This window comes from Zophobas morio, unplaced genomic scaffold, assembly GCF_036711695.1.
Source record: "Zophobas morio isolate AGI-343-1 ecotype UQ-CSIRO unplaced genomic scaffold, CSIRO_AGI_Zmor_V1 ptg000007l, whole genome shotgun sequence".
Taxonomy (NCBI): domain Eukaryota; kingdom Metazoa; phylum Arthropoda; class Insecta; order Coleoptera; family Tenebrionidae; genus Zophobas; species Zophobas morio.
Window position 1 is genome coordinate 2,494,907 of NW_026972112.1, and position 24,297 is coordinate 2,519,203.

At 32.3% G+C, this 24,297-nt stretch overlaps 1 protein-coding gene across 1 annotated transcript; it reads right to left on the reverse strand.

The window, feature by feature from the left end:
• Positions 1 to 908: 908 nt before the first annotated feature.
• LOC135124469 (uncharacterized) lies at positions 909 to 11,037 on the reverse strand. The gene is made up of 6 exons (XM_064049537.1): positions 10,961 to 11,037; positions 6,971 to 10,917; positions 2,953 to 3,092; positions 2,606 to 2,695; positions 1,159 to 1,227; positions 909 to 1,105 (listed from the first exon to the last, which is right to left on the reverse strand). Exons 1-6 carry the CDS (start codon positions 11,027 to 11,029, stop codon positions 909 to 911), a joined length of 4,512 nt encoding a protein of 1,503 aa, XP_063905607.1. The 5' UTR covers positions 11,030 to 11,037.
• Positions 11,038 to 24,297: the final 13,260 nt, after the last annotated feature.

The following is a 24,297-nucleotide window of genomic DNA, read 5'->3' on the forward strand; positions in this document are numbered from 1 at the left end:
TCACCAAACCAAAAGGTTTCCAAAATTGACATTTCCAAAAACACTGAATCAGCATATAATTGAAATACGGTCCAAACTGCGACCACCACGTTTTTTATCCCGAAACGAAAGTCAGTTTTGGAAAATCGATTTTTGTTGGTCATGGATTTGCAGTTTCCTGTCAATAAGTCCAAAATTGGTGATCAACGTTGTCCATTTATTGATATCCCAAAAAGAGGATTTGAAAATCGCCACAACAGGACGAACTACTTGATTCAAAGTCCAAAATATGAACAGAATTTTGGAAATGTTTTCGAATATTTTTCTTTGAATGTGTTCATTAGTAGTCAGACTGAAAAGCCAAACGATTTTAACATGAATAAAGACAGATCTATATAACCTGAATAAATTTAGAAAGAAGGGTTTGATGAATTTGATATTTTTAATGGACAACTTATCGCGTCAGAGTGAAATTATTATTGAAGAACAACGTTTCCAGTTTTTCGATCAGCTAATGAAAGGTCAAATAGAAAGGTAAATATGAAGATTAATTTGTTGATTGGTTATAATTTGAAAAGTGGTGTAATTCGGAAAATGGGCTCCATAAAACACACGTGTATTTCTTTTAATTGGGGATACAACAAATTCGAAAACTCAGCAAAATCATAATTCTTCTAAATGCGTGTAGTTACAAATCGTATTTGTTATTTATTTTAGTAGCGAATCAAATTTGATAAAAGTGTATATATTTGCACTTCTGATATTAGATTTAGTTTACTTCTGCAAATATTATTATTGACGTTTATAGATCAAATAAAAAATCGTTATTTTATCTGTTTGACTAAGTTTCTGTTTCACGAAAATGTTGAGTTACCCCAAGCTTACAATAAATTGTCATTGTAAAGTAGAATTCCAGTGTAATAAATTTTCTAACCGCACTTCTGGTACTGATTTTCGTTTATTTGTATCATGGTAATGTAATACGTAGCCACATTTCCAACCAAAGAAAAAATAATCCCTTTATTGATATTGATAAAAAGAAATCCGGTTTGCGTGTGGTATCCGGCGCGCATATTGAGTTGCCTACCCGGAGGCGAGAGGAGGTAGTACGTGCGTGTTGTGTTGCCTATATCAACATCACAACCACAGCATAGATATCAATCAGTAGAGACGGCTCGCCGTTTTTCGTGACCCGTTTTCGTTGGTGGTCGTTCGCATTATGACCGAATGAGGGCGCCCAACTGACGTCTAAAATAAAGTCCCTAGATTACTAAAGTAACGCGAATAGGCGCCATTTTGGCTCAAATAAACAACCGCCAACTTTGAAAATAAGGACAATAATTGCTGGTATAATCAGTTATGACTACGAGAAATTACGAGTGTCTAACAATATGAATGTATTCTACGTGTTTTGGGTGCCTAAACTTTTATCTGAAAATAAAGTCAAGATTTCAAATTTTAATCATTCTATTTATACACTAACTAAAAACAATATTAAAAATTAATTGACCATGTCAACAAGGTTTCACCAGTGATGAGTTTCACATTGCAAGACTACGACTACTTTTATTGCTTTTATTTTTTGTCTCCAGAGACTTATTTTTTAAAGAAAAATGAAGCCTACACTTCAAAAAAAACGTTGTCATCTTGTGTATAATATTGTGACATAGTAATCTAGGGACTTTAGTCTAAAATATTTGAAATTTGGCAGTTTTGTTACAATATTTTTGCCAGTTTTGCTTGTTTAAGACTGCTTTTCCGGTAGAATTGTACAAATAGTATAAAAATGTAATTTTCACAATAAAAGGTAAAATCTTTGTCCGATGAATTTTCATACCGGATCCCTGTTGTGCGTCTTATTCTCTCCCTCGTGTTTGGAATTCTTGGAAAAGATAGTAAACATAACACATTTTTTAAACAAAGTAAAAATGTAATTTTCACAATAAAAGGTAAAATCTTTGTCCGATGAATTTTCATACCGGATCCCTGTTGTGCGTCTTATTCTCTCCCTCGTGTTTGGAATTCTTGGAAAAGATAGTAAACATAACACATTTTTTGTTTAAAAAGTCGTCGCAAACGAACAACAACGGTGGTTATGAATAACATAAAAACTGTAACAAATCATCGTGTTTATAAATTAAATATGGACTTTTCTTTTTTCTTATTGCGATTCACGATTATACGATTTGAGCAAACTAGACAGTTTGCAATAAATTGCGTACACGAATCAATTTTTGAAATTGTAAATGAAGTGATACTTTTTAAATTGGGTGGCGACATCTAGGAATAGTTTAGGCAACGACCATCCATGACGGCTTAAAATTCGGGTCAGAAAGAACAAAGGCGCCGACACGAGCTGTCTCTACTGATTGTTATCTATGCTGTGTCACAACCACAGTCACAACAACACCACAAGATCATTATCATTAATCATTATACGTACATAACATATATCACCTAGTGAAATATATATTTCCCCATATGTTTTTTCCAAAATGGCAAAATGACTTTTTCAAGTCAACAAAAATTTGCCACATGTTTGGAGTACAGAGAAAGCTTAAGCCATAAATTCTCTATCCTATCTTTGGGTGAAAATATGAATGTATGTGCTTGCAGTTATTGTTACAAAACCCCCATGCCATTTTAGTCGGATTGTATTGACAATGGTATGGGGGTAATCTAAGAATTTCATAACCACTATCCTTCAACGTCTCGCCTACCAAATAACGCTTGTGTGAATGTCCTAAAAGGTTTAATTAAAGCCCCCAATTATTTTTTCGAAAATTTTTGTTCAAATTAAATACTAACCAGCCAATTTTGAAAAAGTGTCTCGTCCATTTTTTTGTGATAATATATATCATTGTTTTTCGAATTTAATAAAAAGTTACAACCATCTACTTAAAACCCAAACTGACTTCCTGCTTGTAGAATTGTAAAATCTTGATTCTTCACTGTTAATTATGGTGGGATTACTTTTTAAATCTGATTCGTGCACCCAACGACGACGTGACACTGAACCGTTTTGGTAAATCCAAATTTCGTCGAGGTACACGAATGTTAAATGCTCCCAAAAATTTTGAAATTGGAGAATTTTGTCGGAAAAGTAATTTTTGCTGCAACAACATGTTTTTGTTCACATAAAATGGTGCGACCGATTACTTCCCTATATTTGTAACCCATCGACTTGAGAATTTTGTACAAGGTTGTTCGACCGTTTTTAAATTCCAAATGTTTTTGCGAATGAACGAATAGTTTGTCTGTTATAAAGTACTCATTTTTTTCGTTGTATGGCGAAATTAGCCGCTTTAGGTCTTTTCTAAATACATGATTTAAAAAAGGGTCAGTAGGTTTTCGCTTACCAAAAAATTAAGTTTTCAAATTTTCGTCTTTAGTGACGACAATTTTCTCTGCTGTTGCGCAACTGACCTACAAAAATTTTTTAACTAACAAATATTTAAAAACTTTAAAAGTCAGAGAAAATAATGGTCACTGTTCTCATCATTGACTCTTCACGTTTGCGTTGGGGACTATTTTTTTCATTTGCAGATAGCACTTTTTTATTGATTTTTTTTTTGTTGTAAGTTCAATTCTACGATCAAAATCATCTGCGTTTACTTAGTTCTTAAATGTATTTTGTATGGGTGAAACGTGCTAAATCGTCTCAGATTAACGAAAGGTGACAATTCGTTGCAGCTTGCAGCTTTGATGTTTTCAACAATTTCAACCATAAAAAATGTTAGTTTTAGTAGCTGGCATGACGATTTCAGGTGATTTGTGAACACAATGAAACGTTTAACCTCGCACTCAAATATTTTCTTTTGAAAAATTTTGGTAAAAAATAGAAGATTTTCATACCCAACACACTACTTTTTTATCGCCTAAAATTAGAGAAAAAGGGACTAATTGTGTCAGTTTTCAAATTTTAGCGTTTGCAATTTTGGTGCTGTGAAACAGAGTAGGTTGTTTTGGAGTTTTGGACACGTTCTGTCAAGTTTCGGATACACAATATGTAACGAAAACATTCCACTTCAAATTGGAAATAATGAAATTTCGCAGTAAAAGTTTGCGAACGTAAACTGTGGGTTTACTAATAACATCAAATGTCTTCTAATTATGTGGGGCAGTTTAAATTTTTCACATATTAGTTTTGTTTCTAAGTTTTTTTAGCAGATTCTATTCTACACATTAATTTACTTGTATGTTTTCCTTTTCCCGATGCGTTAAAACATCAAAGGCCTTCAAATGTCAAATGTTGATTATACTTAATAACCTCGTTATCAGGATTTAAAATGTTATCCGATTAAACCAAACAGCTAAAGTTAAGTTGTTAGCTGTTTTTCTATCGAGTGCTAAAATTTGGAGATTTATATTTAATTTATTGTACATCTTCAGTACTTATAACCCACATAATCCATTTTAAATTAATCACGTACAAAGTTGATAAGTGATGGATTTTATATATCTATTATTTCATAACGATTATGTCAGTTACTTCATTTTCTAGCGATAAATGAATTTTGAAAAATTTGTTATAAACTGTTTTCCATTCCACATTTATTCCTGTTAAAAGTATATATTTTTTTGAATAAAATTCGGTTGTAAAATGCAATTTTTCTTGTATTTTCATATTTTTCTATCGTTTGCTACATATTACAGATCTGTTCAAACTTTTCTCCTACCTTTTTCTGATTCTAACAATGTAATTTTTATTGCATTGATGTGCTAAGTTTCATCAAAATGTCTCTCTTTGTTTCTTCTCCGACAGTGGTATTAAAATTTTCAAACAGCGGGTAATTTTTACTACGTATTACACATTTCAAAGAAAATAAACAGCTATGGGTTTTGTAGTTTTAAAATTAAATTGCAAAATGTTGTTATAAAATTTCGATTTTGTTTCCAAAAATCTAGACATCTAGGGTAAAAACTCAACATGAATTCATGAACAACAAGTGTAGGAGTTTTGTAAATTTTGAAGATGTTGAATGAATGATCCCGTTGTTGCATGTTGGTAAGAATGGTCACCCATGATAGTCCTAACTACACACAAAATTTGACAACAATGAGGATTTATAGTTTCGGAGATTATCTGTCTAATAAAAATCGACAAAGACAGACGACAGACAGAACAAAGACACACCACAGACGACAGAGAGACGACAGGCAGACAACAGATAGACGACAAACAGGCGACGGAGAGATGACAGCCAGATGGAAACTACTTTTGCGTACTTTCGGGGGGAAAATATTAAAGTGTTACAATATTTCCTTAACTTGCGCCCAGAAAGTAAAAACTCTTAAAATATACAAACATGACGAAATGTGTCTAACATCAAAAAGACCCTTTCGTCATTTGAAAATGTTCATTTAGCTTATTTTAATAAAATCTTGTAGGAGTTACAGACGTTTATTTTTATACGCACATTATTCGAAGCGTTGTTTATCCGTTTAAAAGAATATAGAAATTGCAAAACCACCTGTTAATTCTTACAAAATCCTAAATACACAAACACTTAATAAATCATGTCATTAATTTAATCGATTATGTGATAAAATTCAAATTGGATTCTAACGCTCACAGCTTAACCGCACGTTACACTTGACTTCGAATTAAATATTTAATCCGCTTTGACTTATTTATTTAATCTAAATAACACCTAATCTGATGATCTCAAGGTTATTTTGAAATATTGTGAAGTTTTCTACTTCTTTACAATGTTCGATGAGGCATGTCACTATTTTTCGGTGTGTTTGTCTTTTCAAATCCATAGTTTTCTTATTTTGGTTGTTTTCATGTTTTAAAAAGTCTTTCTCAAGGCTACGAGATATTTTGAGTGTTGAGAGAGTCATTTAATAATGATTATTGACTGCAGTTTAATCAATTCAAACTGTTTTCAGCAAACAACACTTAAATCAACAAAATTTGAGCACGATAAGAAAATAATATTAATAATAACAATTCTAAACTTAATACAAGATACGACATCCTATTCTATTACACTCCGGAATGTCGATTATTTCTGGATCAGTAGGTAATATTTCATTCCCAACAGGTATTATTGTACCATTTCACAGGGAAAAATTAACAATACTGGTAATTATCAACCGGTGTAGTAATTACAAAAATAAATAAATAAATAAATAAATAAATAAATAAATAAATAAATAAATAAATGAATAAATAAATAAATAAATAAATAAATAAATATGTAATAAAATAATAATGTTCACGCTTGCTTTCGACCCAAAGCACATCGTATTTAATTTTTTTTTTTGTTTTCTAGATTGTCGTAACAATAACACAGTTTTTCCATAACTAACTTGATATCGTTCTTTTATAATCACTATGTATAATAAAATATTTATATAATAATGTTCATTGTACTTGTTCATATTTGGTAATTAATAAACATAAAGTAAGGGTACATAAATCAAACTAGCAAATTTTAGACACTTTTATTTTCACTTTTATTTTAAACTAAATCATAAAATTACTACAAACTTTATTAATTAACTAGTCATCTACTTATGATTAACTAATAAAATAAAATTGTATTGAAACAAAACACATTCTAACTCTCAACATTTTTGACTCACTCTAACCGCTAAGATTATTCAAATGTTACACTGCGATGAATACAAAAAGTCGCAGAAGAAACTTCATGACAAGAAGTGGTTTAAGGTGCACTAATGCGTAAATGACGTTTCTTTGTCGTTAAGTTTTGTCCGCGACTTTAAGTATTGGTGATTTTTATCAAGAAATTCGTCACCATATGCGAACGTATTTTTGTTATTAGAAAAAAAAAATACTCATATTTTTAAATATTAAACTACATGTTATTAAGATAAAATAGTAACTAGTAAAAAATATGATAAATATAACGCAAAATTACAAATCTATTAAAGCATTAGTAATAACTAGTAAGTATATGTAATAATATACTAGTTATTATGACCTTTCGAAAATTTGATATTAAAGCATACAACAACGTACTTCATTACCGAATTTTTCAAAGATCGTGTTAGGTCTCGACTAGCAAAATTTAAAAATAAAATAACACCTTGGAAAGTTACTAGGAAATCAAATAAATATACAAAAACCACGCTAAGCGATATTTCTGCAATAAAACCAAAAATCCAAGTAAGGCCAAGTAAGAAAAATAGCAGCGCAGTGCGCTTAACTCGATGCTCTGTGCGAATTGCATTATATACAAAGAAACAAGTTGTCAAATTAAATGTTAGAATGACAGAAATCGGCCACCAAACCCCATAGTAAAGAGCAGAATCGGCTGGATAACAAATTCCCGTTTTACTTTTAGCGTAGGAATCAAAGTTTATCACCAACACAATTACAACAATGAGCAAAGGAAGCGTCATTACAAATATAGTTGATTTTTTCATAAGTTGTTCGAAGTTGTATCGTTTTTTAAGTACACTGGCTCTGAATTGGAAAAAGGCTAATAAGAACGTCCAACAAAACTGAACCAAAACAGAATAGTGGACTAAAACCCCTGAAATAACACAAAGAGCATAGTTTTCGAAATATTTGTCAGTATTGTCTGCAATCAAAAATGCTACCATTTGAAACATACCGGACAAACTAAAATATAACAAAACCTTATTTTTTATTTGTTGTCGCCAATTTTCACAGACTAAAGCTGTGAGAATTATACCCATGAAACCAATTAAAGATAATGTGCAATTGACGTTCGTAATCCATTGAAGAGAAATCATTTCAGTTTCAGTATATCTATCTTTATCTGCTCCGAGTAAAACGGACCCAAAGTGCGTAGCATGCCAGAAATCACACTGAATTAAAGACGACGATGCCTTGGTTTCATTGTCTTTTTTCCAAAAACCCGGAATATTTTCGGGCACATTGTACTGCCAGTACACACATGCATTTTGATACATTGTTTGTGAATCCATTTTGTGAAATGTCGATATAGGCCCCGAAAAATTTCCCTCAATTTCAGGAAGAACAACGTCGAAAATAGTGCTGACTGTTTCGTAAATCACATTTTTATTTTCGTTGAAAAGAACGTCTTTCAAGTATATGTTAACTATAATTTTTGAGTTTTGACTCAGTTGATCTTTTAATTTTGGACTCAAAACTAGCGCACTGACTAAATTTTTGTATGTTAGCAACACAGATATGTCAACAGAACCGTTCAAAATTACGACTTCGTTATTGTCAAGAAGTACCAACCCGCTAAAATCGTCGCATTTATAAATCAACGATATAAAGTTGTCTTCAACGATTAAAACATCGCCCGTGTATTCTTGGTTTTCTATTATCACATCAGTGTAGTATAAGATTTCGTCAGTTGCCATTTGAAGTTTCTGACTTTCTACAAGGTTATCTCTTTCAATGTTTTGAATATAGTTAACAATTTGTGTTAACAATTCTAAATTAACTTTTTGATCACTCAATTTTTTAATAATTGCTGCGGTAAGAAAAACGTCTGTAGAGCTAAATTCGTTGTATCTAAAGACTACTTGGACAAGTCTTGAAATAATTTCAACAGAAGCGGCATCAGAGGTTAGTATGTCTATTAAACTTTGTGTTACAGTATCTGGAGATGTTAAAAGCAAAGCTAAACCTCCCCACCGCACAAATGAGCACGTAAAAGAAGATTTGTAGATTTCAAATTGACCTTCTACAGTCCACGCGCTAGACGAATCCCAAACTACACATTTTACATTTTGAGTAAATTGATCTTCCTTAAATTTGTAAAAAACCGTGTATTCACCCTCTGAAAATTCGGTTCCTTCAAACTGGTATATAGCATACGCGTATTCACTCAGCTCATGAGGAAAAAATCCTGCATTAAAAAAATTTGCAATTACCCTAGTTTCTTCTCCCATAGAATTCTCAGGTCCAACATAAATACCACTTTCAAAATTTTCAGTAGTTAATATTTCGTACAAGGATGTGCCTTCAGGAATTTCAATTACTTGCAGTTTATTTTCGATGTTTTGAACAACTACAGCATTTATATCATGATAATATTGGAACACGGCGAACATAATATTTGTTTCTAACACTATTCCATATACGTAAGACGAAAAAAGATATTTGAAAATTGTTTCCAACCAAATATCGGTGGCATGAAATTTTAACTGCGATTCCATTAAAATTTTGCTGTCAATCATTAAAATATTATCTACTACATTACCAAATACTTCAATACTAAATAAAATATGTTGTGGATTGTTAAAATATTCTGAGGTTAAATATACATCAAAGGGAACAAACTCCGTATAAGCATTTAAAATTTCAGGCAGCTGAGAAACAATTTCTTCTCCTGATAGACTTATTAATGATAATAACTTATCCGTTACTGAAGATTTTTCCGGTATCTCACATGTTTCTGTAAGCTCTGCCCAATAAGCACCCTTGATGGGGTCTTCAACACACAGTCTGCCTAAACGAAATCCGTCAATTTTAAAACAGTACTCTTCCGAATATGTTTCAAATCCAGCTGCTGTTTCTGGCCAAGTCAAACCGTTGTCCACAATTTCAGGACAATATTCAACAGCCAGTACACTAACGATTTTAAAATTTACATTATTCATATCGATAAGTGACCTCTGAATTTTTGATGGAGAACACTCAAAACCAACATTTATAGACAGATATTTTTTGTCTTCGTCGAAATCATTTATTTTTATCAGGCGGTAAGGGCAATGGGTGTCTAATAAGTGTTCTTTTAAGAGACCGATAATCTCAGGGTTAAGAGGATTTATACTTTCGTTATATTTCAGGCGGATAGTTCCTATAAATACATCGTTTTGGAAAGAGAGTACGTTGCTGCTTATTGCATTTGCTTCAAAATATGTGAAACCCTCACACCAGTAATTGCCAGACCCAGTATTGAGTCGTTGAAACTCATATACCGCCTGAGTATTATTTTGAGAAATCAGAGTTAAATTTATATAACGGTATAACAGGGTTGAAGAATCTGCATCCGTAAAGCAATAAATAGTGAAATTCGAATTTACTTTACTCGAAAAATAAATGTTTAAGACGAAGTTGAAATCCGTCTTGTAGGTCAGTGTCAAAATTACGGTTGGAAATTCTTCTGGTAAATTTCTTGCTACAAATGAACAGGAAAGTGGTTGTTCGCTCAAAAGCCATCCAGTGGGACTGGAAGCTATGTAAAACTTTGTATCTACAAATACTACTTCTGGGGACCAAAAACTATAATCTATTTCTTGTCCTGACCTAGTCCAAACTAATGTTCCATTTGAAAATTTCTCAAGACCAATCTCACAGGTCTCATTTGTTAAGATTTTATAGATGTTATTTTGATATGGCTCTAAAAATTCAGCTTTGTGACGTGTTGTGTTTGTAGATGTTTCAAGACATATACATCTGGACTTTGCATTTAATGTACTGGAAACACAGTTGTCAAAAGTTTCACATAACGTACCTTGCTTCCGGTGCAGTTTCGTGTAAGCACATACTCCTTGATAACTTTCAAGGCACGATACACCGATTATGTACGAACTATTGTGGTACACGAGACAATTTTTGTTCTTTATTCCACCTTCAAAGAAAAAGGGGTCTTCAAAAGCTGTCTTATACAACCGGCTGTGTTCCGTCCATTGTAAGAATCCAAGACCATTGGTCAAGTTTCGGTGAACTGGCATCCATACAGGTCCAAGATTTTTTTCAGCAATTACGTGCTTGTAAGAATCGAACGGTAAGGTGTTGTTGAATGGACAATTTGGAGGAAAAACTGATGTCTTGCTTAATGTGTAGCAAAATTGTTCAGCATCACTGAAACCTTTCGGACATTCTGGTAGTGATTTAAGTTCAAAATTGTTATTTTTTGCACAGAACTTTGTTTCAAAGCATTCATTGTATACGTTTTTCTTCCTATCGTCGATACACGAAAATGCACTGTAGTCGGTTCTGTTAACAACGTTACACATCTATGAACTTTTTAGTTGTGTTCTTAGCTTCTTTATAACTTACCGGTGATATCTGTAGCAGCGTGCTTTGATTCACGACAATGGCACATATTAAGACGTATTTGAGAACCATTTCAACAATGTGTGTTGCAAGAATACAAAAATAATTTTCTAAATACATTTGAGGACAATTTTATATATTGTAGAAGCTGTAAATAAATATTATTTTTATAGATTAGATTAGATTAATCATAATTAGAGAGCGGATTTATAAGCACAAAAAAATTAAGAATAAGCGCTTAAACAAGCACAACATTTTCAATAAAAAAGTTTTATTTTAAGCAAAAAAGCATTAAATAAGCATAACACTTTCATAAAAAAATTTTTTTAAGTAAAAAAGCATTAAAAACATAATATTACAAATTAAAGAACACTTCTTAGAACTTTGGATAAAATATTATTACAATAATCCTAGACTTTATATTTACACACGTACTTCAGTTTTCTTTAAAACAATTTATGATTGTAATAGGTTCCAAGTTGTCCACTGTAAAATTTTTTCGCCGATCATTTAAAATGTGTTTAAAATTGGAGAATGTGCGTTCAACATCCACACTCGTTGTTGGCGCAAATTTGAATTTTGCAACTAACGTTGAATCTAACTCCAAATTTTCCACCTTCTGGCCTTGTAAAACACGAGCAACGTCGGAAAGAACACCGAAACCTGCATTTTTATTTAACACTTCGTCAAGTTTTTGAGATACTCTAGTACCAATATCACCCCTTATTGCGTTTCCTTGTTGCTTAAGTTCTTTCACTAAGTTTATGGTATGTACCAACAACATGTTGGGTTTTTCTAACTTTTCTGTTACCTCACATACGAATTGATAATTGCTTCTTAGAAAAGCTAGATCTTGTCGCAAATCTTTGTTTTCCAAAATATTTATGCAATCTTTAATCGATTAAGAAGAATCTTCGCTAAACTCCGTAACTACTTCCTCAAATTCTTTGATATATTTGTCATAATAAAATGTGGCCTGTAACCATGTTCCCCACCTCGTTATAATCGGCTCTGGGGGCAATGGTATGTTTGGAAATTTTTCCTTAAAATGTTGCACTCTTAGTGGGGCTTTAACAAAAATCTTTTCACCATTTGCCACTAATTTATTAACAGTAGGAAACTGCAAACGTATTCCTTCAGCCACTCTGTTTAAACCGTGGGCAATGCAAGTAGAGTGAATTAAATTGGGGTACAATATTTTTAGATTATTCCCTGCTTTCAACATATAATGAGCTGCATCCGAGATCATCAATAAAATTTTATTCGCCGATACGGCATTTGCCAAAAATAGTGACGTAAGACTGTCATTTACAAATCTGGTAATCGTATTGCCATTTGTTTTATCTAACATTTTCAAACTTACTACATACCCTCGACTAGCGAAATTTTCATTTAAGATTCCAACAATTAAACTTGCCACGTATCTTCCACAACTATCGGTTGTTTCATCGACAGCGAACCATAAATAATTATCTCCAATGCGATGTTTAATTTCGTTGTAAACTTGCCGAAACACTGGGCCTACATAATTTTTTCGGAGAGTACTTTCAACCGGAATATGTCGATTGCATTATTTTTCAAGGAACTCTTGAAGAGGGCCTTTCTCCAATTTTTTTAAAGGTATATTGGACTGGATCATCATTTTACATAAATCGAAATTAAACTGAAACTACTCATCTTTTGTGGAAGTAGATGCAACAGATTCATGTGTGGTCTGCTGTTTAATTTTAGAAACTTCAAACATTTTCTTCCTTTCTACATGAAGAGTCGTTCTGACATGTTGCGTCACGTTATATTTTTTATCACTTTAAATCTAAAACAACGTACATATACAGGATTAACAAAGGAAAATATATAAAAATAAAAATTAGTGGGCTTACGGTTTTCACACAAGCTCTGCAGAATATTTTGTTGTTTTCTAAATTTAATTCTGGAAAATCCCTTATCCACTCATCCGGCGTCACATTTACTTTCGGCAATCTTTTAAAATATTAGTAACATTACCAAAAAAACTCAACATATAACAAGGGAGAACCACGTATAACACTGTACTACGACAGATGCGATAAACGGATGGTTGTGAAATAAACTGTTCATTTACTTAAAAGTTTCCATTAGAAAAATTTTAAGCTAGGTAGTTGGGTACAATAATCCTTTTTTCTAGAAAATCTTCAACGGTCTTGCCGCAAAATGCCGAAAAAGAACATCTGGTTAAAAGCTTTAATTCATTATCAACGGAAGTAAGGATTTAAAGTCATAAAATCTATGGAGTATTTTTCCAATCCTATAATAAAATTTTATTACCCAAACGACCGGAACCTATTCACAGAAAGGGTCTTGAGTAAGTGTACTTCAATGGTCAAGTCCAGGTAAAGTGCATACGATACGATACGGCTAACTAACAAGTATTTGTCATCCCGACAAGGCCGGCATTTCAACAAAATATGCATTAAAACTCATATTCGTCGAAAACAGTATTAAATAAGCATATAAGTTTTAATATGCATAAAATTGAAAAAAAAAAGCAAATAAGCATAAAAAAAATGTGTCAAATGACTCCAAATTGTATCATAGTTACAGATATAAAAAAGTTTTGAAGTGCTTACATTTTTCACAAAAAGCATTAAACCTAGAAATCCGCTCTCTAATCATAATCAACCAATTTGTTAGTGCGAAAAAAAAAATTGGTTTAAAGAGTTTAGACAGTACTTCCCTCGCTGTCGGAAACTTGACGACTGCATGCCTATTGTGTTTTTTTTTCTCATTACATTTTTGTAGTGGGAATTTAAAAAAAAATTGTGATGACGTCATCAACATTTTTGCAAGGACACGTATATCAGTTGGGATAGATGTAGTGTAATACTAAGAATAAAATTATTGTATTCCCAAATTTTCGGGAAAATGAATTGGGTCGTTTTGAATATTGATTTCTTATAATCAATAAAATAACGAAACAATTTACTCACGTATACGGCGCCGGTGTGTAATATCTAGAGAGCGGATTTCTGTCGGGCTAGGCAAGGCCAAACTCGGTACGGCTCGTACGGGATGCGAATTCATTGCGGTTGCGGACTGCACTTCGTTTATTTGAGATTAGAATCACGCTGTTTCGTTGCACTCTGCTGTTAATTCCCGTTCTCATTTACTTAGCCGTTTGATTAATAAATCGTTAATTATATTTACGGAATTAGTACCGATTAAATTCGGTGATTATCTATCACCCGGCGATCCAGCACGTCCCCCCCTATAATCGTGACGTAGCCCGACAGAAATCCGCTGTCTAGTAATATGAGGGGCAACTGAAAATCGTTTATGTATAAACATTCTTAATTTAAGATGACAAGCGTAACAGCATACGTGAGAGTCAAACAGAGAAACTGTAAACAAAACGACCATCGGTTTTATTGCTTCGACTTCCGCTTATTATATAAAACATTGGGTTTTATTTTAATTCTTGACGGTGAAATTCACAATTGGTTGATTATAAACATGTCTATTCCACATTCGCGGAACCAAGTGAGCGCATAAAACAAATGCAGGTCTGTAATGTTAAAGTCGATGTAAATAAGCGTGCTACCCTTATGTTTCAACCGAGTTTTTCCTTTAACAAATTTTGTGTCCACCAAATTGGGTTGGTTGGGGTGTAATACTAATAATAAGTGTTGCCTTTAATTTAATCAATAAAATAAATTGACTTCATTAACTTTTTTGAACCACCTCTTAAGAAAATCTAAAAAATATGAATGGAATGATAAATCACAAGTACAAACTCATCATATTTTTTGCATTTTAGATAGGATTTATTCAGCAAAATTTAAGGGTGACGTCATCAATTTTTTTAGGAGGGATGAACAAATACATTTTGAACAAAAGTTTACCATGCTTATAATAACTTTAAAATATTCCCAAGATTTCAAGGCATTCGGTTTTGTAATTCCTGATTAAGTCGATAAAATAAATTCACGCATTCATTAATTTTTTTGAGTCACCCTGCATATGCAAATCCAAAAATATGAATGGAATGATAAATCACAAGTACAGACTCATCATATTTTGTACATTTTAGATACGATTTATTCGGCAAACTTTTGAGCTGACGTCATCAGTTTTTTGTAGAAGATAACCAAATATATTTTGACTAAAAATTTATTATGCTCTTTATAACCTTAAAACATCTGCAAGATTTCAAAGCATTCGGTTTTGTAGTTCCTGATTAAACCAACAAAATAAATTTACGCATTCATTAATTTTTTTGAGTCACCCTGTATATGCAAATCGAAAAAATTTGAATGGAATGATAAATCACAAGAAGATACTCACCATATTTTGTACATTTTAGATAGGATTTATTCAGCAAAATTTTGTGGTGACGTCATAAATTTTTTAGGGGGGACGACCAAATACATTTTGATCAAAAATTTACCATGCTTATGATAATTTTAAAATATCTTCATGACTTCGAAGCGTTCGGTTTTGTAGTTCCTGAGTAAATCAGTAAAATAAATTTACGCTTTCATTTGTTTTTTTGAATCACCGTGTATATGCAAATCCAAAAAATATGAATGGAGTGATAGATCACAAGTACAGACTGATCATATTTTGTACATTTTAGATATGATTTATTCGGCAAATTTTCGAGCTGACGTCATCAAGTTTTTGGAGGGGATAAGCAAATATATTTTGACTAAACATTTATTATGCTCTTTATAACCTTAAAACATCTGCAAGATGTCAGAGCATTCCGTTTTGTAGTTCCTGATTAAATCAATAAAATATATTTACGCATTCATTAATTTTTTTGAGTCACTCTGTATATGCAAATCCAAAAAATATGAATGGAGTGATAAATGACAAGTACAGGCTCATCATATTTTGTACATTTTAGATATGATTTATTCGGCAAACTTTCGAGCTGACGTCATCAAGTTTTTGGAGGGGATAAGCAAATATATTTTGACTAAACATTTATTATGCCCTTTATGACCTTAAAACATCTGCAAGATTTCAAAGCATTCGGTTTTGTAGTTTCTGAGTAAATCAGTAAAATAAATTTACGCATTCATTAATTTTTTTGAGTCACCCTGTATATGCAAATCCAAAAAATATGAATGGAGTGATAGATCACAAGTACAAACTCATCATATTTTGTACCTTTTAGATATGATTTATTCCACAAACTTTTGAGCTGACGTCATCAAGTTTTTGGAGGGGATAAGCAAATATTTTTTGACTAAAGATTTATGATGCTCTTTATAGCCTTAAAACATCTGCAACATTTCAAAGCATTCTGGTTAGCAGATTAAAAATTAAATTTCAAAATGTTGTTTTATAATTTTGATTTTTTTTCCAAAAATCTGGACGTTTCGGGTGAAAAGTCGATTCGGAGTTGTAAACTACATGTGTAGGACTATGTTATTTTATACAATTGAAAACCCATTTACTATGTAGAATTTTGAAGTGACGTCATCGCATTAGTGGTGGGGATGATTAGACAAATTTTGGTTAGCGTTTCACCATCTACATGATATTCTTAATATAAGTACAAAATTTCACAACAATCGGTCGAGTACTTTCGGAGATTATCTGTCTAATAAAAATCCGGGACGGCAGACGGACAGACGGACAGACGGATAGACAGACGGAAATGGGAGACCTATTTCTTCGTCTTCTAGGGGTCATGAAAGATCGAGAAAACGTAAAAGTAGAGAGTCGGCCGACGGACTCGATTACAATACTTCCTTTGCTTACGCTCGGGAAGTAAAAATTCAATTTTTGTCTCCAAATTATGTATCAGTCAGAAACCAAAATAATTAAAAGGGATGCAGTAATTCGCTTTTCTATTTCAACTTGGAAAATCAAAATAAAATGTAGTGTTTTATTCATTAAGCGCAAGAGAATAAAAAAGTCTGGGCCGTCGGTATTGTGATTCGGTTATTGCAATTCGTAGAAAACAGATTTTAGTTCTATTTCACTCTCAAGTCTACAGCCTCGACTAGCGTTATAGGTATTTGTCTTAAATTACGAGTACCATGATAAATGATTTTTACTTGCTGCTTTGAAATGTTGCAGGTGTTTTAAGGCTATAAAGAGCATCATAAATCTTTAGTCAAAAAATATTTGCTTATCCCCTCCAAAAACTTGATGACGTCAGCTCAAAAGTTTGTGGAATAAATCATATCTAAAATGTACAAAATATGATGAGTCTGTACTTGTGATCTATCATTCCATTCATATTTTTTGGATTTGCATATACAGGGTGACTCAAAAAAATTAATGAATGCGTAAATATATTTTATTGATTTAATCAGGAACTACAAAACCGAATGCTCTGAAATCTTGCAGATGTTTTAAGGTCATAAAGGGCATAATAAATGTTTAATCAAATATATTTGCTTATCCCCTCCAAAAACTTGATGACGTCAGCTCGAAAGTTTGCCGAATAAATCATATCTAAAATGTACAAAATATGATGAGCCTGTACTTGTCATTTATCACTCCATTCATATTTTTTGGATTTGCGTATACAGAGTGACTCAAAAAAATTAATGAATGCGTAAATATATTTTATTGATTTAATCAGGAACTACAAAACGGAATGCTCTGACATCTTGCAGATGTTTTAAGGCTATAAAGAGCATAATAAATGTTTAGTCAAAATATATTTGCTTATCCCCTCCAAAAACTTGATGACGTCAGCTCGAAAATTTGCCGAATAAATCATATCTAAAATGTACAAAATATGATCAGTCTGTACTTGTGATCTATCACTCCATTCATATTTTTTGGATTTGCATATACAGGGTGATTCAAGAAAATAAATGAAAGCGTAAATTTATTTTACTGATTTACTCAGGAACTACAAAACCGAATGCTTCGAAATCTTGAAGATATTTTAAAATTATCATAAGCATGGTAAATTTTTGATCAAAACGTATTTGGTCGTCCCCCCTAAAAAATTTATGACGTCACCACAAAATTGTGCTGAATAAATCCTATCTAAAATGTACAAAATATGGTGAGTCTCCTCTTGTGATTTATCATTCCATTCAAATTTTTTCGATTTGCATATACAGGGTGACTCAAAAACATTAATGAATGCGTAAATTTATTTTATTGATTTAATCAGGAACTACAAAACCGAATGCTTTGAAATCTTGCAGATGTTTAAGGTTATAAAGAGCATAATAAATTTTTAGTCAAAATATATTTGGTTATCCTCTACAAAAAACTGATGACGTCAGCTCAAAAGTTTGCCGAATAAATCGTATCTAAAATGTACAAAATATGATGAGTCTGTACTTGTGATTTATCATTCCATTCATATTTTTGGAGTTGCATATGCAGGGTGACTCAAAAAAATTAATGAAGGCGTGAATTTATTTTATCGATTTAATCAGGAATTACAAAACCGAATGCTTTGAAATCTTGGGAATATTTTAAAGTTATTATAAGCATGGTAAACTTTTGTTCAAAATGTATTTGTTCATCCCTCCTAAAAAAATTGATGACGTCACCCTTAAATTTTGCTGAATAAATCCTATCTAAAATGCAAAGAATATGATGAGTTTGTACTTGTGATTTATCATTCCATTCATATTTTTACTTCCCGAGCGTAAGCAAAGGAAGTATTGTAATCGAGTCCGTCGGCCGACTCTCTACTTTTACGTTTTCTCGATCTTTCATGACCCCTAGAAGACGAAGAAATAGGTCTCCCATTTCCGTCTGACTGTCCGTCTGTCCGTCTGTCCGTCCGTCCGTCTGTCCGTCTGCCCCCGGATTTTTATTAGACAGATAATCTCCGAAAGTACTCGACCGATTGTTGTGAAATTTTGTACTTATATTAAGAATATCATGTAGATGGTAAAACGCTAACCAAAATTTGTCTAATCATCCCCACCACTAATGCGATGACGTCACTTCAAAATTGTACATAGTAAATGGGTTTTCAATTGTATAAAATAACATAGTCCTACACATGTAGTTTACAACTCCGAATCGACTTTTCACCCGAAACGTCCAGATTTTTGGAAAAAAAATCAAAATTATAAAACAACATTTTGAAATTTAATTTTTAATCTGCTAACCAGAATGCTTTGAAATGTTGCAGATGTTTTAAGGCTATAAAGAGCATCATAAATCTTTAGTCAAAAAATATTTGCTTACCCTCTCCAAAAACTTGATGACGTCAGCTCAAAATTTTGCTGAATAAATCCTATCTAAAATGTACAAAATATGGTGAGTTTCTTCTTGTAATTTGTCATTCCATTCAAATTTTTTCGATTTGCATATACAGGGTGACTCAAAAAAATTAATGAATGCGTAAATATATTTTATTGATTTAATCAGGAACTACAAAACCGAATGCTCTGAAATCTTGCAGATGTTTTAAGGTCATAAAGAGCATAATAAATGTTTAGTCAAAATATATTTGCTTATCCCCTCCAAAAACTTGATGACGTCAGCTCGAAAGTTTGCCGAATAAATCTTATCTAAACTGTACAAAATATGATGAGTCTGTACTTGTAATTTATCACTCCATTCATATTTTTTGGATTTGCATATACAGGGTGACTCAAAAAAATTAATGAATGCGTAAATTTATTTTTTTGATTTAATCATGAACTGCAAAACCGAATGCTTTGAAATCTTGCAGATGTTTTAAGGTTATAAAGAGCATAATAAATGTTTAGTCAAAATACATTTGCTTATCCCCTCCAAAAAATTGATGACGTCAGCTCGAAAGTTTGCCGAATAAATCATATCTAAAATGTACAAAATATGATGAGTCTGTACTTGTGATCTATCACTCCATTCATATTTTTTGGATTTGCATATACAGGGTGACTCAAAAAAATTAATGAATGCGTAAATTTATTTTACTGATTTACTCAGAAACAACAAAACCGAATTCTTTGAAATCCACTGCGAAAAAAAAAAACATAATAGGCATGCAGTCGTCACGTTTCCGACAGCGAGGGAAGTACTGTCGAAACTCTTTAGACCAATTTTTTAGATTTTCTTAAGAGGTGGTTCAAAAAAATTAATGAAGTCAATTTATTTTATTGATTAAATTAAAGGCAACACTTATTATTAGTATTACACCCCAACCAACCCAGTTTGGTAGACACAAAATTTGTTAAAGGAAAAACTCGGTTGAAACATAAGGGTAGCACGCTTATTTACATCGACTTTAACATTACAGACCTGCATTTGTTTTATGCGCTCACTTGGTTCCGCGAATGTGATATAGACATGTTTATAATCAACCAATTGTGAATTTCACCGTCAAGAATTAAAATAAAACCCAATGTTTTATATAATAAGCGGAAGTCGAAGCAATAAAACCGATGGTCGTTTTGTTTACAGTTTCTCTGTTTGACTCTCACGTATGCTGTTACGCCTGTCATCTTAAATTAAGAATGTTTATACATACACGATTTTCAGTTGCCTCTGATACGTATACGTGAGTAAATTGTTTCGTTATTTTATTGATTATTACAAATCAATATTCAAAACGACCCAATTCATTTTCCCGAAAATTTGAGAATATAATAATTTTATTCTTAGTATTACACTACATCTATCCCAACTGATATACGTGTGCTTGCAAAAATGTTGATGACGTCATCGCATTTTTTTTTTAAATTCCCACTACAAAAATGTAATGAGAAAAAAAACACAATAGGCATGCAGTCGTCAAGTTTCCGACAGCGAGGGAAGTACTGTCTAAACTCTTTAGACCAATTTTTTACTTCAGTTTTTAGTCGCACCTCCGTTATTACTTGCAGCAGACGCGATTAAATTTCGTTATTTTATTGATTATAAATCACTATTCAAGGCGACTCACTCCATTTTCCCGAAAATTTGAAAATTCAATACTTTTATTATTAGTATTACAACGCATCTATATCCAAAGTGATATATGCGTCCTTGCCAAAATGTGGATGGTATCAACACAAAATTTTGTAATAGAAAAACTCACTTATAACAGTTGTAACAAACGGTTAGCACGTTTCTTTATCTTTACTCGGACATTAGATATGTACATATTTTTATTTTATGTTGTAATGGTTGCCATAAAAAACAATAAAATTCGCAAAATCAAATGTTTAAATAAAAGAGCTAAATTTGACAAGCTGTACTTTATGGGCGAGGCAAGTTCTGTTGAAGTAAACTTCGACTAACTTTTTCTGTATGTGGTAGTGTTTGTCATCGTGTTGACAACTATCATTTCCATGTTAAGCTTAGTTTAAAGCTCATTATGTCGCAACACTCGATGTGATAAGCCGGTAGCAGCTTTCAAAATTCACTTGGGAAAGGATATACCGAAAAAAACAAATAATATTAAATATATGGATTATACAGATTATGTGAAGGCTACTTAGGGATTTTAAAGATAGTGTTCAAGTAGCTTATTATCAGTATCACTCGTGTTATGTAATGTTTGTCTTAATATATATTTCGGAGGTTATCTCAACAGTGTAAATCAATACCTATATAACACTTTGTGCGATTGTTATATTATTAAATATGTACAAAAATCTATTAATATGTTGCGTTTTGTTAAAAGAAATATTAGTACAGGGGACACCGGTAAGTTGTTTGTCTTTGAAGCTTAAACGACCTTTCGTAGGTTTGTGATTTTTTTGCTAGTACAACTGCCAATAATTGTCAAGGAAAAATTTCACCATCTGCACGAAAAATAGAAGATGTGAGTTTCTATCACACTGTAAGAGAAAAATCAAATTCTCCAACAATTTATCCCAAGAATTTCAAAAATTTTCTACTATCTTGCGAAAACAATGTTTTAAAGAAAAATATTGGATATGTATTGATGTTTAAGCCAGGTAAGGTAGTTGGCGGTTTTTTTTTTAATACCGGAATGTTATTGTCCTCCAAGGTCAAAATTCTTTTCTTCACGACAACTATGCACTCGTAGCAACTGTCCTTTGCGACGAGGGATTTTTGAAGATTTGTACTGACAGTCAATCACTTCACGGTGAAAATTTTAGTTATGGTTGGCAGAACATTTTACCAAATAATTTTACTGAATGTGTAATGTTGCACACAAAAAGGGAGTTTTTAATTTCTGATCAAAATAATGTCTACAAAACAAGTGAAATATATATGAATTTTCAGAAACAGTTTAAATATCCGTATTATGGCTTGATTTCTGAAGTTATGATAAAATCTACTCATTACTCGTCAGAAAGGAATTTTGAAGACACAATTTCTTGTTTAATGTTGATTCAAAACGGTCCCGATTTGACTAAACAACTGATTTGGTGTACAATTATCGAAAACGAAGAAGAATTAGATCCTAAGTTTGGTGAAGAGTACTGTCCTCGTGAGTATAAAAATAATTTAACGTGGCCAGAGACTCGAGGAGGTGAAGAAACTTATTCCGAGGAATACTGTTTTAAATCAGATGGTTCCCGTTTAAGAAGACGTTGCATTCAATGCTACCTCGACGCATGTTGGTCGAATATTACCGACAGTTGTGAAATACCAAAATATTCTGACAAAACTTGTTGTTTACTAACTTTGGAACAAAAAGTAGACGATGCTACATCTAATCCAACGCTACTGAAGAATATCCTTTCTGAATTATGGAATATGTCAGAAAACTATAGCGAGCTCAACGCGTTTGATATTTACTTAGTTGCAGACTTGATTTCTAAGCTTTGGAATGAAGACGTGGATAAATCGGCTGACATAATTAACAACATTTTAAATATAGACAACGATGTGTTGATGGAATCACAATCAAAAATGCGTGCAACAGATAAATGGTTAAATATTCTGTCTTCGGAATCGGGAAAATGCGAATTAGATGAAGAAAAGACAAATTTTGTTTTAATAGAATCCGCACGTGCACTAATTGTGGAAAAAATGGAAAATAAGTCAAAAATACGCAAAGTGGATGAGCCACTTTCGCTTAAGGAGATGCTAGAAGTAGAAAATTTGGAAAGCGCTGTTTGGATAAATTCGTCGTTAAGTACCGTATGTAACACAACTCGTTTTATATTTTATTGGAAACTAGGGTTGTTTTCTGATGAAGCAACGTTTTCATCAGAAAATAATATAATATTTGGGGTACAAATACAAAACGACACTGAAATTAATAGATCAGTGTGGCTTATTTACAGATTTAACAATGACACATATAACAAAAACGTGCAGTGTGCATCTTGGGATATGGATGAATCGACACGGGGTTCGTGGACTGTCAGTGGTGAATTTCAAATATCGAAGTTTAACTTTATTTGTAAATTCTGGGGATCTGGAAATTTTGTTATCAGGTTGAAGACAGAGAGTCCTTTATCAGTTGCTTTAGCAAATGTTCTTGCATCTGCTAGTAATTATTCTGAGCAACTAACAAGAGTTTTTCAATTATCTGCTAAGCCACAAGAATTTAGATCTCTCGATGTTTTTCTTACAAGTCAGATTTTCAAAAAAGTAAGTAATACAAATGACACTAATTTAGAAGTTACGAATGAAATAATAAATAATTTGCACAAAATTGACCAAGACGTATTACAACAAAGTGACTTGCAGGAGAATTCGACAAGTAGATTATTATATTATGTTGATGTTATTCTCCATAATCATGTGTCTAAAACCGACATTATTATTATATCTGAACACTTTATTACTTTAATGTTTAAAGTAAGAGAGAACTTCAGTGGTTTCGCGCTGTTGAATAATTACACAATAGAAACGCTAACAGACATCGTAAACGCAACAGAATTACTTAAACGTGAAAATCTACACAGTGCATTATTATTCTCTCCACAATTAAAAAATGAGTTAGCTGATAACGGAACTGTTATAGTGAAAATATTTTTTAATAATAAATTATTCATTGAGCAAACACCTACATCCTACACTCTTGTCAAAAACATTTACGACGTATTTCTTCCTACAACTTCCGACAAGTTCACCAGTCCTGTTTCAGTTTTTTATAAACTAAACTCTAGCAATTACAATCACGAGTGTTTGCAATGGTTCCAAAATACTTCACAAAATATAACAGGGAGCTGGAGAAGCAACGACAACAAAACAGTTTTTGCCTCTTTGCTTCAATGTGATTTCTGGTATAATTCATATTTTGGTTTTTATGAAGACAAGATGAGTGAAGTAGTTGTTGGCTTAGATTGGATTGTCAATGTCATTGGTTCAATATCTTTAGTAGCATCTCTTTGTATGTTTTTACCTGCAGCAATAGTTAAAGACTGGCCATCAGAAATTAATAATGTAGCATTTGTAACTTTTAATTGTTTTAGTATATTGCAGCTTGTGATGCTTTATATTTCGGTTAATGTCAGAACCTACGTCGC

Coding starts and splice junctions, on each gene's coding strand:
- LOC135124469 (XM_064049537.1), bottom strand. CDS start 11,029: ATGGTTCTCAAATACGTCTTAATATGTGCCATTGTCGTGAATCAAAGC. Junction 3,093..6,970: donor TTGAAAAATTCGGTAATGAA/GTACGTTGTTGT, acceptor ATGTTGTTGCAG/CAAAAATTACTTTTCCGACA. Junction 2,696..2,952: donor GCACGAATCAGATTTAAAAA/GTAATCCCACCA, acceptor GTTATTTGGTAG/GCGAGACGTTGAAGGATAGT.